General features: G+C 38.0%; 2 protein-coding genes across 3 annotated transcripts; one reads left to right on the forward strand and one right to left on the reverse strand.

Annotated features, from left to right (window-relative positions):
• The first annotated feature begins 3,484 nt into the window (after window positions 1–3,484).
• SPDYA (speedy/RINGO cell cycle regulator family member A) lies at window positions 3,485–10,256 on the forward strand. The gene is made up of 6 exons (XM_068675866.1): window positions 3,485–3,727; window positions 4,711–4,769; window positions 5,052–5,137; window positions 6,393–6,564; window positions 7,663–7,957; window positions 9,207–10,256. Exons 1-6 carry the CDS (start codon window positions 3,499–3,501, stop codon window positions 9,293–9,295), a joined length of 930 nt encoding a protein of 309 aa, XP_068531967.1. The 5' UTR covers window positions 3,485–3,498; the 3' UTR covers window positions 9,296–10,256.
• TRMT61B (tRNA methyltransferase 61B) lies at window positions 9,467–15,340 on the reverse strand. 2 transcript variants are annotated; one of them, XM_068675864.1, is made up of 7 exons: window positions 14,905–15,340; window positions 14,713–14,815; window positions 12,144–12,334; window positions 11,070–11,161; window positions 10,421–10,659; window positions 9,707–9,787; window positions 9,467–9,570 (listed from the first exon to the last, which is right to left on the reverse strand). In XM_068675864.1, the coding sequence occupies exons 1-7, from the start codon at window positions 15,319–15,321 to the stop codon at window positions 9,527–9,529; spliced, it is 1,167 nt and encodes a 388-aa protein (XP_068531965.1). In that variant the 5' UTR covers window positions 15,322–15,340; the 3' UTR covers window positions 9,467–9,526. The 2 variants fall into 2 exon arrangements, with proteins under 2 accessions (XP_068531965.1, XP_068531963.1); XM_068675862.1 differs by having other exon boundaries at window positions 9,707–9,814.
• Window positions 15,341–15,378: the final 38 nt, after the last annotated feature.

Here is a 15,378-nt window from a genome sequence, read left to right on the forward strand (position 1 = left end):
CATCTAAATTCTTACTCTCCCTTTCCAAATAAAAGAAGCAGATTCCTGGTGATAGACGTGGATTCATGTAATTTACCTCTTTCTTTGAAATATTCTGAAACTTGTTTGCTTTATTGCACCCTATATTCTAACAGAGTTATAGCATGTCCAGCCTTTAATTTTTAGATGAATGCTTGAGTTTATTTACGTGTCTGTAGGAACAGAGTTCTCATCCTGTGTGTGTTTCATCTAGAACATATTTGACTGAGAGACGGGGTTCCCTCTGACAAGGGCAGGAGTTCTCTATACAGGGAAGAGAGCTATTATTTTGTTTCCTCTTATTTTACATTCAGCAATAAGTAGAAAAAGTCTATAATTGGACAAATACACATTATATTTGAACAACGATCTATATTTAGACAAACCAATGTTTATTTTTCATGACTTCCTTTGAAAAGATGTATCAGGAGTTCTTCCAGTGGTACAACAACAACAAAAACCTCATTATAATCACAGAATCATTTAGGGTGCAAAAAACCTCTAAGATCATCCACTAGATAGTCCACTAGGAAGGATACCACATATCAAAGGCATTTGTTTTCCTACCTTACAAGTATTACTTCAGTGATATTTCTTAATCCATGTGTCTCACAACTGGTTTACTGAAAATATATATATATATTTTTTTTTAATTTAAGAGAAGTAAACTGCTTTCTATTTGCCTTTTTCGAACTAGCTACTAGGTAATTATGCAACTATATATCTCTCATAATTCAGTTCCAGAGTATTTGCAAAAATCTTTTTTTCTTTCTGCAAAAACAAGATTTTGAAAGAATTCCAAAAGGTTTTAATTATATATATATATATATATATATATATATATACATATAAAAATAAAACACTTCAAACTGTAATAGCATATAAAGATAAAGAGTAACTCAAACGATCTAATGTCATCCTTTGCGAAGGGCTCTGAGTTAAGTACAATATAAGTTCAGTGTAGAAGGCAGGACAATGCTGTAGTGTCTCAGTTTAAATTGCTTGTGGTGAAATAGTGCCCTCTGATGTTCACTGAGTTACTCGGAAATCAGAGAACAAAAAACATTCTCCCGGATATGCTTGGATGAATTAATTGTTCAACAAACTTCCAAAAACTGTAGTTAATGATACATATGTAAAACCTGTAGTTAATACATTAGTAATAAAGGCTGAGAACCAGTTAGGTCATCTACATCATGCAGAGTATTTACAGTCCGGTCAAGTTCTGTTTCCGTCTTATAACTCTGTTCAAGAACTTCTTACCATATACCCAGTAGAGACGTGAATGTAAAATACACAACTCAGGAATACAAAACAATTGTTTATTAGTAAATGTACCTAAAAGATATGCAGAGTTTAACCACTACATTAAGCTCATCACCTCCAAAGAGGTCGCTAGCCAGGCTAGCATCCAGGAGGGTTTTGTGAGCCTTTGTGACTCCCTGGAACAAATTTGCTGGTCTGAGCTGTCAGTTTCAGACTCTCTGATTTTTCCTCTTGGGCTTTATGCCTTTCCATGTTGATGTTTCTCCATGATGTTTCAAGTTGAGTGCTTGAGTAATCCCCATCTCAGCAATCCTACCTTAATCTCTAAAGTTTTGCAAGGAGAGAAGCTTAAAATTGCAAATTTTCTCACTGCTTTTTCTCACAACTTCAGTTTACTCAGTCTGAACCAAGCTAGTCTGAGCACAGCGAGCATGTATTGCAACTGAACCTTGGGTCCTGGGAGGTGAGGAACAGTACGAAAAGGTTTACAGAGAGTGGATCACGATACCTCTTGAGTAATTTGAACTTGATTGTAACAGATCTTTGAGGGTGAAAATAAAATATCTTGTGATATTTTGTTGCAGAACCAAGAGCTCAAAAAAAAAAAAAAAAAAAAAAAAGGCCAAACTATTTTAGAAAGGAGAGCTGTAGGGAAAAAACATACAAACACTGGGAAGCTGTATAGATAAAGATCTACTTTGTAACCTCCTTTTTACTGATGCTGTGAGGAATGCAAATCCGAAGGTGTGAGGATTAAGAATGCACACACTTTACAATAACTGCAGCTTTATGTTTTGCAGACTTCAAAAAATGACAAAAATTATCTTCCTAGTTTCGATGGTTTGTGTGGTTAAATAGATTTTTCTGTAACTTATCCTTTGCTTTCCACAGTTATCAAATGATTGGTAATTGAGTGCTTGGAGTTCCTTAGATGAACAGCATTGTGCACAAACAGGAGTATGTACGTGTAAAAGGTAGAGAATTTTTGTTTGTTTTTACATGAAGGACAATTTAATGCAGGGTGACTCAATCTGACTGAGCACGCATAGAAACATCTGTGTTAGAAAAGGCCTTCTAGATAACCAGGTTCTGACCATCCCTGCTTCCCCAGGGACGGAGAGCTCCACCATGTCGTGCTCCGTGCCCCAAAGGGCCTCCAGCCACCACACCACCCGCGGGGCCTCCCCGTGAAGGAACGCCGGGCCCGGTGCGCCCCGTCCCTGCTTTTACCCCTCCCTCCCTAGCAACAGCCGCGCCCCCGCCTGATTGGCTGGCGCGGCCGGGCGGGCTCCGCCGCAGCGCTGCAGCCCAGCGCCCCCAGGCGGCAGAGGTAGGGCCGGAGGCGGCAGCGTCCCGCGCTCCCAGCGGCTGCCAAGGGCGCGGCGCTGAGGAGAGGCGAGGAGAGGAGGGGAGGGAGGGGGGCGGCCCGTGTGAGGCGGGGCCTCCTCCGGACTCACCTGCTGGGGACCAAAACTGGGTAATTACATACCCAATGTGAGATTTATTTATGTATTATTATTATTGTTTCCCCCTCCCTCTGTGTCATAACTAAGTAAGAGCTGGAGAGCTGGGGAGGCTGTCTCAGGAGGGACCTACTGAAGAATTAAAGTTGTTTTCTTGTATATAAAATGTAGCTTTCCTCATGCGCCATTTGGTGTCCTCTTGATTTTTTAAAGAAACCATAGGTTTGTTTCCTTGGTTATGCCTTTGCATTATCTCCTACTTAATTTAAATTTTGTTCCCAGTGGCTATAACCAAAGGTTATAAAATAATTTGGCATTTCAAGATTTTATTTTTCATATTATATGGTTTGATTATGGCAATGTTATATTGATTCGATGAACATTACTTTAAAAATACCCCTTCATAGATAGGAGCGGAGACATGGAGATTCCTTGGTAGACCTGGATAAACGCATGAGGCTCTGACAAATTACAACTTCTTCTGGAAAGGAGATGTGTTTTCAAATCTTGAATGAAAAATGAATGATTAAGTCTGCTTCCACTGAAAAAGAGCTTTATCAAATCAGAACCAAATTAAACTGCCTAATTCACTGCGTACTGATAAAATAAATTTTTATATCACCTGACAGATGAAGCTCTGCTGAAAACGCTTCATTTGAACAAAACAATTATAGAGACGTACTGCTAAAATTGACTATTTTTTGTAGCTAACTTCTTATTCTTTTTTAACAGGAACTTTTTACTTACCAAAATGAGACACAATCTGGTGTGTCAGACACCTCCCACTGTCACTGTTCATGTAAAATCGAGTGCATCCAGATCGCATCAGCAAAAAAAACTTGTTAGGTTGAAGCGGCCTGCTTTTAAAGACCATCAAGAAAATTGTGAAAAAAGGGTTCTTAGTCATAAATATATACATCCAAAGGGACCATGCCTAGTTATTCAGCGTCAGGAAATGACAGCTTTCTTTAAGTTGTTTGGTAGGTTAATAATGATTGATATCAGTGTTTTGATTGAACAGTAGAAAACCATAAGTAAGTATGTTTTCTAAACTCAATGATAATTTTGAGAGTGCTTTTTATAAATAGTTGCTAATGTCTTTGTCTAAACATATTTTGTTATTTTATTCTAGTGTATAAACACTTAATGCTTAAGTTAAAAATACAAAAAAAAGGCTACTGAAGTGATGAAAACCATCCTTTAAAATGAAAAACAAAAACAAGATGGTGTGGTACCTCCTTCAACAATAATTTCCCATACCTTACTATTTTCTCATAGCTTTCAAGAAATACACGCAAAACAACATATATCTTTTTTTACACAAGGCTTAAAAGAGGCTGGTCTCTCAGTTCTGTATACATATTATTTATTATAAGAATAAGAATTTAGAGAGAGAAACTGAATGAGAAGAATATCTGAGGAACTGCTGCCTCTCTGTTGCATTTGTATCTCTTTCATATAAAGTTTTGTATTTATTTAGAAGAGATTGAGACATAGTAGATTACTTTTTATTTATTTATTTATTTAAACCTGAACATTAAAGTACAAGTTCACAGAGACGTATACTGACCACAAGTAATCAAGCAAGTATTGCCTTGTAAAAGCTGTCAGGTAATCAAGGTGCAGAGATCTCAACAGTCTCTGGTTCATCAGAAATAACTGTACATTACTCAAGGGAACCTTTTATGCAGGAAAAGGTTACATGAGTAGAAAAAATACTGGTAATTTTTTCACCTTCACTTGGTGTCATGGAGTGAGATACTGTCAGTCACCTTACCTTTCCCGTGGTTGGCTTCTATTTTTTCATACCTAATCCATTTCCCCATCAGTTTCTCTGTTCTCTACTGGTGGGTCCAGCTTTTTTTTTGTTTGGTTTGTTAAAGGAACTTATGTTATTTGTTTACATAGACTTCCTAAGGAAAACAATGTTATTGTTTGAAATGCTATGACTATTTTGTTGCAGATGATGATGTGATTCAAGACTTCCTATGGATGGACTGTTGTTGTAAAATTACAGACAAGGTAAGTGTTCTTCGTTAACAGAACTAATAATAGAACTAACTATTCAGTGAAAATTGACTGCTAATCACTTAATTCTATAATGAGAATACAGACCATTTATTTTTTTTTTTCTAATGTATTCATATGGAAACTTCAAGAAACTCAGTTTATGCTTTCCTCATTGATAAGAATGAACAAAGTAGTTTTGTGTGAGACAAACATGCTAAGCATTTTAGGAAATGTTATATTGAAATAATATGTTAATACTTAATAATGAATGTAGTAATTTACATTTTAAAACAGTATCTTTTGGCGATGACTTTCGTTTATTTCAAGAGGGCTAACTTCACAATAAATGAGCATACCAGAATCAATTTCTTTGTTGCTCTGTAAGTATTCTTAAATCATCTGGTTTATTAGCATAAACTTTCATTAGTTTCTTCCTTTGTTTACGTCACTAATGATTCTGATATACAGTGAGACTTCATAACCATTTTGTAGTTGTTTGGGGTTCTATATGAAGCAAAGAAACATAATCCACACATTATAATTAGTGCAAATTCAGTGTTGTTTCCCTGATGTCCAACCTGAGTAGCAATGAGGGGATGTTCACATGGGTATTGTAATACATAGCATGGACTTCTGCTTACAGAACTGTTAATCTGTGAACTTTTTTTCCATTAAGAGAAGTAAGTTCAGGGCAATATGTGGCAACATATGTAAAGCTCACGCTTTCTCTTATAAGACCTTATTTAATATCTTAGCCATCTTTTAAGTCCTTTTAACTGAATTGTTTCATCCTGATGCACAACTCTGGGGTAACTTTACTAACTAAGTTTCTGTCAAGGTGATTTGAGTCAACTGTAAACATATAGGTAGGTAATTTCAGAGAACTTTTTTTTGAACCCTTATAAAATTTCTATACATTGAAATGGAGGTGCAATCATAAATCTGTCTTTACTGAGCCTATATAGTTCTGTATATACATATATAAGGATATATGCTATACATACAGTGATGAAGTATTTTCTTTCATAGTGTTACAGAGCTCAGGTCATCTTTTTCTATAATAGCACTTGGCAGCTGCTCTGACTGCACACTAGTGCAAGGAGAAAGATGGCTGCTCCTTCTACCATATGTGGTATTCCAGATAGCATCCATAAAGCGTGGAAGAGGAGGTTATCTGACTCCACTGAAGGGAGAAAAAAGAGCCTCGGAAGATAACAGAGAATTAGAAAGTGTCAGAGGGTCACATTAGAGTGGGCCTGGAGAGAAGACTGAGATTAGGATCAAGTGAGGAAAAATGGGAAGGAGACCAGAACTAGAACTTTTTTCAGGTATGAGTTATAGGAATTCAGTATCAGGTGAATGATCTCAAGATATGCTAGTTCTTGCACACTAATTTAGGAGGCTCTAGGGTCAAGTATTTATTATTATAGCTTATGTTTACCTGAAGAATATATGTGGGACTTTCTGGTTAAGAACATGTAATATTGAGAGAGAAATGTTTTGTTAGCAATTTTTCTCATGATATTAAGAAAAAGAACTACTTTAATATTACATCTTTTACTGTTAGAAATCACACTGATAGAATGATTCAAGATTGAATAACACTTACAGACACAAACATATATATGTTTAAAGGTATCTGGCAAATACAGTGGAAGAAGACGATGAAGAATCAAAGTATGACATTTTCCCATGGGCTTTGGGAAAAAAATGGAGAAAGCTCTTTCCTGATTTCTTAAAGCTAAGAGATCAACTATGGAGTAGAATTGACTACAGGGCTATTGTAAGCAGACGTTGCTGTGAAGAGGTAGGGAGGGTTTTAATATTGTAGATGCTGAAACTGCAATTAATACCAGATAACACTATAGCTCTACACAAACGTTTTTACCTTAAAGAGTGTATAGAAGCCATAAGAAAGAAAAGATGCAGCTAAAATGTAACAGCCCATTTACCCTCCAAAAATTTTTTTTTCTTCTGCTTTCAAAATATAGTCTTTGAAACTATGCTTTTAAGGTAAATTAGAAAAAGTTACGCTGCTGTTAAAAGTAGTTTTTAATGAGAAGAATCTTTCTGCTTTATGCAGATATTTTTACTTAAAATTCACCATTAGCTGTTTCACTTCATTCACTGTAGAAATATTTTTATCTGTGTCTTTGCTTTATAAATTTTAAACCGTACACAAAATAAAACCTTCCAAAACATGGCACCTCAGGTGAAATTTTCCTCTTCAAAATTAACAGCATAACTTCAGTTGACTTTGTGGGGTAATGGTTTTTCATTGCATTAAAAAAGAAAGGTTGCGTTTTTAACATTCTCTATTAATGCCCTGTTACTACCTACATTTTTTTTTCAAAAAATATTGTGTGAAAAAAAGACATTCCTCACTTCCCAGATGGCATGTGTCTGTCTGGAAGAGCCCTGACAGGTACTGTTTACTACATCTGGTGGAAAAGAAGATCTCATTTACTCTAGCATCCCTTCTCTATGGATGGGATGAGATGTTAATGGGGAAAAATACAAGGAACAAGGGAAGTGTAGAATGCTTATCCCAGCATACCCTCCCAATTTTCAGCAGTTGTTAGTTTAGTGACGTGGTGATTCAGAAGATCCACCTAGTTTAATAGTAAGACACTATCTTCAGTCCAACAAAGCATGAACTGGTATTTGTGATGATTTACACGAATATACAAAGCTATAAAACTTTTGTTTCAACATCTGATTCATAACCGGTTCATTTATTGTTGCCTAATGTAGCAAACTTTCTAGTTAGACTAAGGCAGATAAATGACACCCACTTCAACTCTCTAGTCTTAATTCTCTGCCATATGTGAATTGGATCCCTTGTTTTCAGCTATATGTTTGCCAGTTATTTTTGTGGTTCCTGATAGAATGGCTATTCTGATAGGTAATGGCTATCGCTCCAACACATTATGTATGGCAGCGAGAACGTTCTGTGCACCACAGTGGAGCTGTGAGGAGCTACAACAAAGATGAAGAACAGCTGCCACGAGGACCTAGTAATACGCCTGTGGACTGTTTGCTTTGCGGTAGGAAAGGAAGATTTGTGCGACTAGGATTATCTTCCTCCTCCTCCTCAACTGGCACACTGGAGATGACTGAATTACATTCAGCCCAGGATATGAAGGACACCTTTCCAGCTGAAAAAATGCTGGTTGACTCTCCTGTTTCTTATGCCCAAGGTATAGTTTAATATTGCAAATAATTTTCAAATAGCTTATGTAACTGAAACAGTATTTGCTGTTTAGACTACTGTAGGGACTACTATGTGCTTCTTGGTGTGACAAGACCCAACCTCTGTGTTTGTGGAAGCATCTACTAAAAATGCAGTTACCATTTTCTTTCTTTATTTTGGGTAAACTTTTATACTTGGACATTGTGGTATCAGGAAAACCACCTGCTACCACAGAACTACTACCATATATGAACTAATGTTTGCAAAATATTCCTTGTTCTCCTTTTCTGTGCCACAAATACCATCTTGCTTCAGCCAAACATTTAATTGACACTTTCACATCTTGTTTCCTCCTAGAAGTACCAACTGCATTACACATTGAGTCTGTTCAACTACTCTAGCTAATTTTGTGTTCTAGTCTGTTTAGGCATTTGTTACTATTTTCATATTATAAATTAAACTGGGAATCCTATTTGAAAAGCATTTGGCAAGAAGAAACAGTAAAAATACTGGTGTGTCTGTCACATGAATGGAGTGTGTGTTACGTGAGTTGTAAGTGCTCTTCTCGAAAGTTGCGTTTTTAGAAAGGGCAGGCTCCTCAATTACAGTCGTCAGTTAGTATGTACATTAAATCAGCACTTCACACTCTCTTTTAAGTGTATCTCAGTCTTTGACAATTTATGGAAGATATCCTTTTAAGGTTGGGGGTATGTGTAGAAAATACAACAGTCTACTGTGAAAATTGTTTAATGTAATAGAATCTCGCATATTGAACTACTCAAAGTAGTCTCCTGAGCCTTTGTAGGAGAAGCCTCTATTACATACAGCAGTTACTTTAAACATCTATTATTTAATTTACTGTTAAGAGTGGAACACACTTGAGATGTAAATTTCCTGTGTAAGGCCTCAATTATGCAGATAAAATGCAGTGTTCTTGGTATACACGTTTAATATTGGTTAGGGTTACAGTTAATTAACCATAGAGGCACAGTTAATTTATAGCTCTGTTTGTGTCTATTTTAACTATTTGAGTACTTCATCAACTGATCTTTTTCTTGAAGTGAGTATGGCTTTATCAAAAGACCACGTTTAGTTTATTTCAATTTCCCTTACAGTTGTGCAAACATTATTCTTAGAGAAACTGGTAATCACTGTTTGGTACTTAGTAAACTCAGAAGTTGCTTCACTTTCATTTCAAAGAGAAAATATCGATCCACTATTTTCTTACTTTCTTTTTTTCTCTTGATTTCTGGTAGACTGTCAGAGCCAGTCCAGGAAAAGCAGACGCGATAGCATCTTGAACCAAGACAAATCCATGGATTGGTTTACAAGCCATGAAGAATGAAAAACTGAGTGATACAGATACTGTGATTTGCAGAAAAATTTGTGTTGCACAGTAGTACTATAATGATTCTGTTAAAACATTCCCCTTAAATCACACAGGGGATTTAAGAGTTTATAGGCAGTAGAAATCAAAGCAAAAATTACTTAAGTTACACGACTTGCAAAACACAGCTATTTTGTAACAGTTTATTCTGATACAACACTCAAATTAGTAGCTAACATCACAGCAGCATCAAGAATTCACGGGTCGAAACTTTCTCAGCTTGGTGAGGAACGCTGGTTGAAAACAGAACAAGTTACTACTTCAGTATTTCAATGTAAAATTTTTAGTTTATTATAAATGTTATGATTTCATGATATAGTAACGTGAAGTCCTAGTACAAAAAAAAATATATAGAATACACTGTCTCACCTGAATGAGCATCCTGCCAATTAGATGGTCTAGCAACATAAGGTACCGAGCAGTATGTTTCAGCATCATCAGAAATTGATTCTGTGAGAAATACATCCTTTTGTAATTCTTTCCAACAAGTTTTCAAAGAAAAAACAACAAAACAGACTACAGTTAGCAACGCACATGCAGTATTCCTTGACATCTTTTCATTTTCTTACTGTTTTTCTTAATTGTTTTGTTGCCATTTATCAGTACATTCAGACCTCTATGCTCTATAATAGAATTTACAAGTATATATATTTGTATAAGGTATATTTTCTGTATTTGCTAAAACAGCACGATTAGAATACAGAGCACAGTGGTAACATTTCTGCTATGGAATCCTTGAGCCCACCAGGGTTCTCTAAAACAGCAATAGGCTGAGTATGGAGGACTGAATTTTATTTGAAAATAGTAGTGGAAGGACAGTCATTTTGTATGTGCTGACTGCCGTTTATTTTCTATTTAGTCTGGATTTTTAATAAGATATTTAAATGACCATTAATAAATCCTTTTTCAAATCTGACAATGTTGTCCAAAAAGCTTGTCTATAGCCGACCTCGAAGAAAAAACCAAAACAAACACAACCCTCATCTTCCTAAAATGAACAAAAAAAACAACTTTGCCTTCATTGTATCTCTGGGTTATCAAAATTCTAGTAACAGGCTAGCTCATTAACAATAACGTTCTTACCATTGCATTCAATGTCTTTAAGAACTATTTGATCCTGAATATGGATTTCATCATAGTCTTTTTGGTGAGTTTCTTCCTCAGTATTTTCCTGAGTTTCTGCTGTTTGGCTTGATTTGCAATTCTTGATTTTAGCAGGGAGTACCAACCATTTTCTATGAGTTACCTCAACAATACTTTCACATAAAAATGGGAGCTTGCAGGTCCGTATTCTGTCTAAAAGGTCGATAACCTGTGTGATGCTTTTGAAGAAATACAAAGGATAAATACTTTGAAAACTGAAATCAATATAGTAAACTTAGCCTCAATTCTATTGCCTTTGTCACATTCTTCACCTTTGTTTATGCAAGTCCTTCGATTTTAGGGTAACGGAAATAGCAACCTAACTTGAAATTGAAAACAGTACATAGTTATTTTGAGGATGTCATTAACTAAAAACTTCCACTGACCATAGTTCCTGAAGTACAGACCAAAAGATATAGCCAAGTGTAATTTATACAACTCCTAAAAAACGAAATAAATGAAAATTGCAATTTTTTTTTTTTTTAATTACTACATTTACATTGGATGTATGTTTTAGGAGGTGCTTGGTTCTGTAACAATTTCAGGTGATGCCTGAAGAAATTTCTAAGTGCCAGAATTAAATACTTACTTTGCTAAATATACAGTGCATACACCACCCTGTTTAAGACTTGGGTGTACAACAGATAAAGCAGACTGAGGGCTAATCATATCCAGAGTTATCTGCAAGAGAAAGATTATTTTTTCCATAACAACGGTGTTCGAAAAACAACATATATGTATGAAAAATGAATGCATACTATAGCAGCATGTCACTGCAAACTAGTTTTATTACTGCTTCTGAACAGCTTAGAGAAATGTCTATCAACACAAGTCATGTTTCACCAACACAGTAGTACTGTAGAAATGTTAAACCTCCTCCTAATTAAACTCCACAGTGTTCACTTTAATAAAAACTTCTGTAAGACTATATTTAGGAATAGCTTTAGATGTCCTGTTTACAAATATTAAAAAGTTCAATGCGTCTGCATAATACAGTGATCACACTAAAGTTTCAATGTCTAACTTGCTCCTTGTTTCAAGATTGAGAAAACTTATTTGTCAATTTATCCATGTTTTGCTAGAGAACTATTCAAACTGAAATGGTGAGAAAGGATGCATCTGATCCTTCCTGTGGATTGTTGAAAGTTTTCAAAAATGATATTTTTGTGCTATTTTGTTTCTTCATTTAAATCCTTTAACACAATTGTAATTTATTTGAAGAGTTAATATAAGCAGTTTGTTTGCTTAGGAACATTATGTATTCCATAGAGCTGGTAGCAAAGTGTTTAAGTATTCACAATTTAATAAGCTTGTATATTTTTCTTAATGTTTGAAATGTCTTACTCAAATACAAAATCTTCTGCATTTCTCCAAAATACAAGAAAATAAGTGTATCTTCGCTTACAAGACAACAGTGAGTAATTTTAATATTTCTCTACTATAGCATATCACTCTTACATGGGAAAGTGTAATTGAAACCTTTAAATACCCATACCCTGATGAAAAAATCATGGTGTTTCTTTCATTGATGATCACCCGATTGCTTTTGCAATCACATTAGATTTGGGGATCCTACTGCAAGTGTGAGCACTAGAGGTTTCAAGTTATATAGAAAATATAAGCATTGATTTATGTCATATGAAGGGATTTTTATTGCACTTACTGCATCAAATGTTACAGATTTCATATCCTCAGCAGCTGTTGAGATGTCTTTAAGAATGAAATCCACATTATCTGGCCACTCTTCCATATGCCCTATTTCCCATGCAGCACGCCAGTGCCTGTAATTCTTCTTTGCTAAACTGTGATGATCATCTCTGCTTTCATAACTTATAACTCGTCCTTTGGGCCCAACTTAAAACAAACAAAAATACTACATTTACTACTTTTTTCTCCCCATCCACAATAAAGAATTTAGGAAAAGGTAGCATTGTAAGTGACAGAAGTACGCTGTTAAATCTCAACTTCACTTTAGGAAATAACCACATATGAAACAATCAATTACAATTTATTATTTCTCTTACATTTAAAACAAATATATGCAGATAAAGTGCTGGGTTAATTCTTCTATAGACTGAAATCAATCGATAGATAGAAACAAAACATATTTACAGCATTGCAAAGTATTCCTAAGATGTCCTTCCAAAGTAACTCCTGCAGCAAAAGATGACTTGAATATCTGTGGCCCAATCTACTTGTGATTCATCTACTACAGCTACCAGAGGTAGCAGCTGAAAGAGCTGTAATGCAGGTCACTACTCACAGATGCTATGAAGGGGACAGATAGTCACTGCTTCTGTTAATAAGATTTGAAAGTGATGGTTTTAAATATTTGATGGTTCTGATTTTTTGTTTATTAAAAACAAAGGTTTGCTGTTCTTTCTCCACCTTTCCCTTAATCAGAATTGAGGAAGGGATAAGAACCCCCCAGACCTGCTCGATGATCTCAGTCCCATAGACGGGTTTTCCTGATTTACACGTGGTTGTGTTAGTTTCATGTTATTGTTTATGACTGTTATACATTATTTTATTATTTGTTTTAAATTTTACTATCTTGAAATTTATTGTATAATATTCTTTGTAAAGGAAGTGTTAGCAGGCTATCCAGGCAAAGCGAGCAACGTATACATTGCTCTATTATTCTATACTTGCATTATTCTAATTTCTCAAACCTATCATACCATTTGCTTCTCCTTGCTACTTTTTAATGGGCAAATCCAGGTTTCTGCAATGAGAAGCTCAGCAGGTAACGTTCCAGGATTTTTTAAGCCACGTTAAGGTGGAGTCAACAGATTCCTTCCCTCACCTATTTGATCCCACTATGATTCCAAAAAAAAAAACAAAAAAACCACAAAGAAAATAAGGGATGGGCTTCCTGCCAATCTCTCCATGACCTAGCTCACCCTGCAGCAGGCAGAGGCCAGAATCAATATGAAAGGAGGGAGAATTTTAGCCTTAGATCATCTTAAACAATTGTAGAATTGCAGCACCAACTCCTTACTACTCAAGACTAAAAATTTGGAAATATTTGAAGAATAAAACTGTTCACCTTGGAGTCACTCTTACTCCTCACTCTGTTCATTGTAGTTTCCTACATTTTAAAACCGACTTCTAGAAAAATAGGGACAACCAGTTAGCTGGAAAAAAAAAACAAAACTCCTCCATTATAGTGAAGCTGCAGTATGTGAGTTTTGCATACATCACAGTTTCTACTTTTCAAAGATCTGTTATGGTAAGCCAGCAGGTGTTCAGTTACAGTGACAGTGAGCTGCCCACAAACCTTGTATATTTGAACACAGCCTTCAAGATACGAAAGTTGTGCTTTTCTCTCTTATCAGCTCAAGATGAGCCGCGATGACATTTCCACCTTTACCCTCAAACTTCTTTTAATGTTGCAGGGAAGGCTAAATATTCTGCAAATGCAGAAATGCATTTAAAAAGTTAGAAAAAATAGTGCTTTATTTTTCAGGTCTGTGCAAAAACAATTACAGGAAACAATCTGGTATCTTTTATTATTCCTTAATGAAGTTTTTCTATCAGGATCCCATCAATCAAGCTACTCCGAACTGTGGTCTGCTACCAGGATGCCTATGGATGAGATGAGGTTTAAGGGTGAGGTTTCTCCTCAAACAACTACAAAACAGATGGATTCCAGCAAAACTAACCTATCTATGGGGTACTGCAAGGAGGTCCTGCCTACCTCTGCCCCAGTCAGTGACATCTGCCTATCACTTCCCTGCTGCAGACACCAGCTCTCTTTTGGCCATGCAGGGCACAGGCTTAGGGCACTAAACTAGTGGGAAACTAAACCCAGAGCCTAGACAAAGGAAAAGATTTCTGCCGAGTTATCCCTCGAACCAGCTGTTAATGGAATTAGGTGGTACAAACACAACAGTGACGATGAGTGCAAACAAAGGCTCTCCATCTGCTAGAGTGCTGAGATCTAGCTCCAAAAAAAAAAAAAAAAAATAATTTTCATTGGTACCCAGCAATCTCATTACTCCAATGGTGCAATGAGATGGGGAAAAGGAAACGGAGAAAGGTGTGAGCCAGGAGGATGGGCCTAATCAGCTAGAATAGGGACCCTTTGCATGCCCGCAGTCCACATACAGCTGGAGTTTACCTTCAAGTGCTTTTGGCCGCTGCCTGGTTAACACACACACACACACACACAGACCCCATGCCCTCAGGGCACGGCCCCGCTTCCACCTCCCCCCCCGGCTGTCTCTCACCCGCTCTGGACAGGAACAAGCTGAGCGCCCCGGACCCGCTGCCAGCCTCCAGCACGGTGTCCCCGGGGTGCACGTCCATCATCATCAGCATGGCGCTGATATCCTGCGGGGGGGAGGAGGCAAAGCACCGCGTTACCAGCACGAAGGCTGCTCCCCCATCCCCCTTCCCCCCAAATACCCCTCCCCGGGCACCTTGGGGTAGGCGATGGCGGGCCCTCGGGGCATGAGCAGCGCGTACTCCTCCAGCGAGGGCCTCCTGACCAGCAGCCTCCCGCCGCCCCGGAGCCGCACCACCTCCCCGGGCAGCCTCCCGATGACGCTGTCGTGAGGCAGCAGCAGCCCCCCGGGGGCTCCTAGCGCCGCGCCCGCCGCCAGCCGGCACAGCGCCCGCAGCGGGGCGCGCTGCCTGCGCGGCGCCTCCACCAGCGCCAGCTCCCCGGCGCGGAACGGCGGCGGCACCGACACCGCCCGGGGAGCCCCGCTCGGCTCCTCCGCGCCCTGCTCCGGCGGCAGCATCCTCCGCAGCCTCTCCTCCGGGGACAGCGAGCCGGCCCACACCGGCCTCCTCCCGCCGCTCAGCGCCCTCCGCACCCCGCTCCAGGCCGCCATGGCCTCGCCCCACCCCCGGCCCGCTCCGCTCCGCCCTGCCCGGGCCCGGAACGGCGT

This window comes from Anas acuta, chromosome 3 (assembly GCF_963932015.1).
Source record: "Anas acuta chromosome 3, bAnaAcu1.1, whole genome shotgun sequence".
Lineage (NCBI taxonomy): Eukaryota > Metazoa > Chordata > Aves > Anseriformes > Anatidae > Anas > Anas acuta.

Bases quoted from the DNA above. Each gene is read 5' to 3' on its own strand.
- SPDYA (XM_068675866.1), top strand. From the start codon at position 3,499: ATGAGACACAATCTGGTGTGTCAGACACCTCCCACTGTCACTGTTCAT. The intron at 4,770-5,051 runs GTAAGTGTTCTT...ATTTTAAAACAG, and splicing joins GTTGTAAAATTACAGACAAG to TATCTTTTGGCGATGACTTT. The intron at 6,565-7,662 runs GTAGGGAGGGTT...CTATTCTGATAG, and splicing joins GCAGACGTTGCTGTGAAGAG to GTAATGGCTATCGCTCCAAC.
- TRMT61B (XM_068675862.1), bottom strand. From the start codon at position 15,321: ATGGCGGCCTGGAGCGGGGTGCGGAGGGCGCTGAGCGGCGGGAGGAGG. The intron at 12,335-14,712 runs GTGAGAGACAGC...GTTTGTTTTAAG, and splicing joins CTTGTTCCTGTCCAGAGCGG to TTGGGCCCAAAGGACGAGTT. The intron at 10,660-11,069 runs GTAAGTATTTAA...TTTCTTCAAAAG, and splicing joins TGCACTGTATATTTAGCAAA to CATCACACAGGTTATCGACC.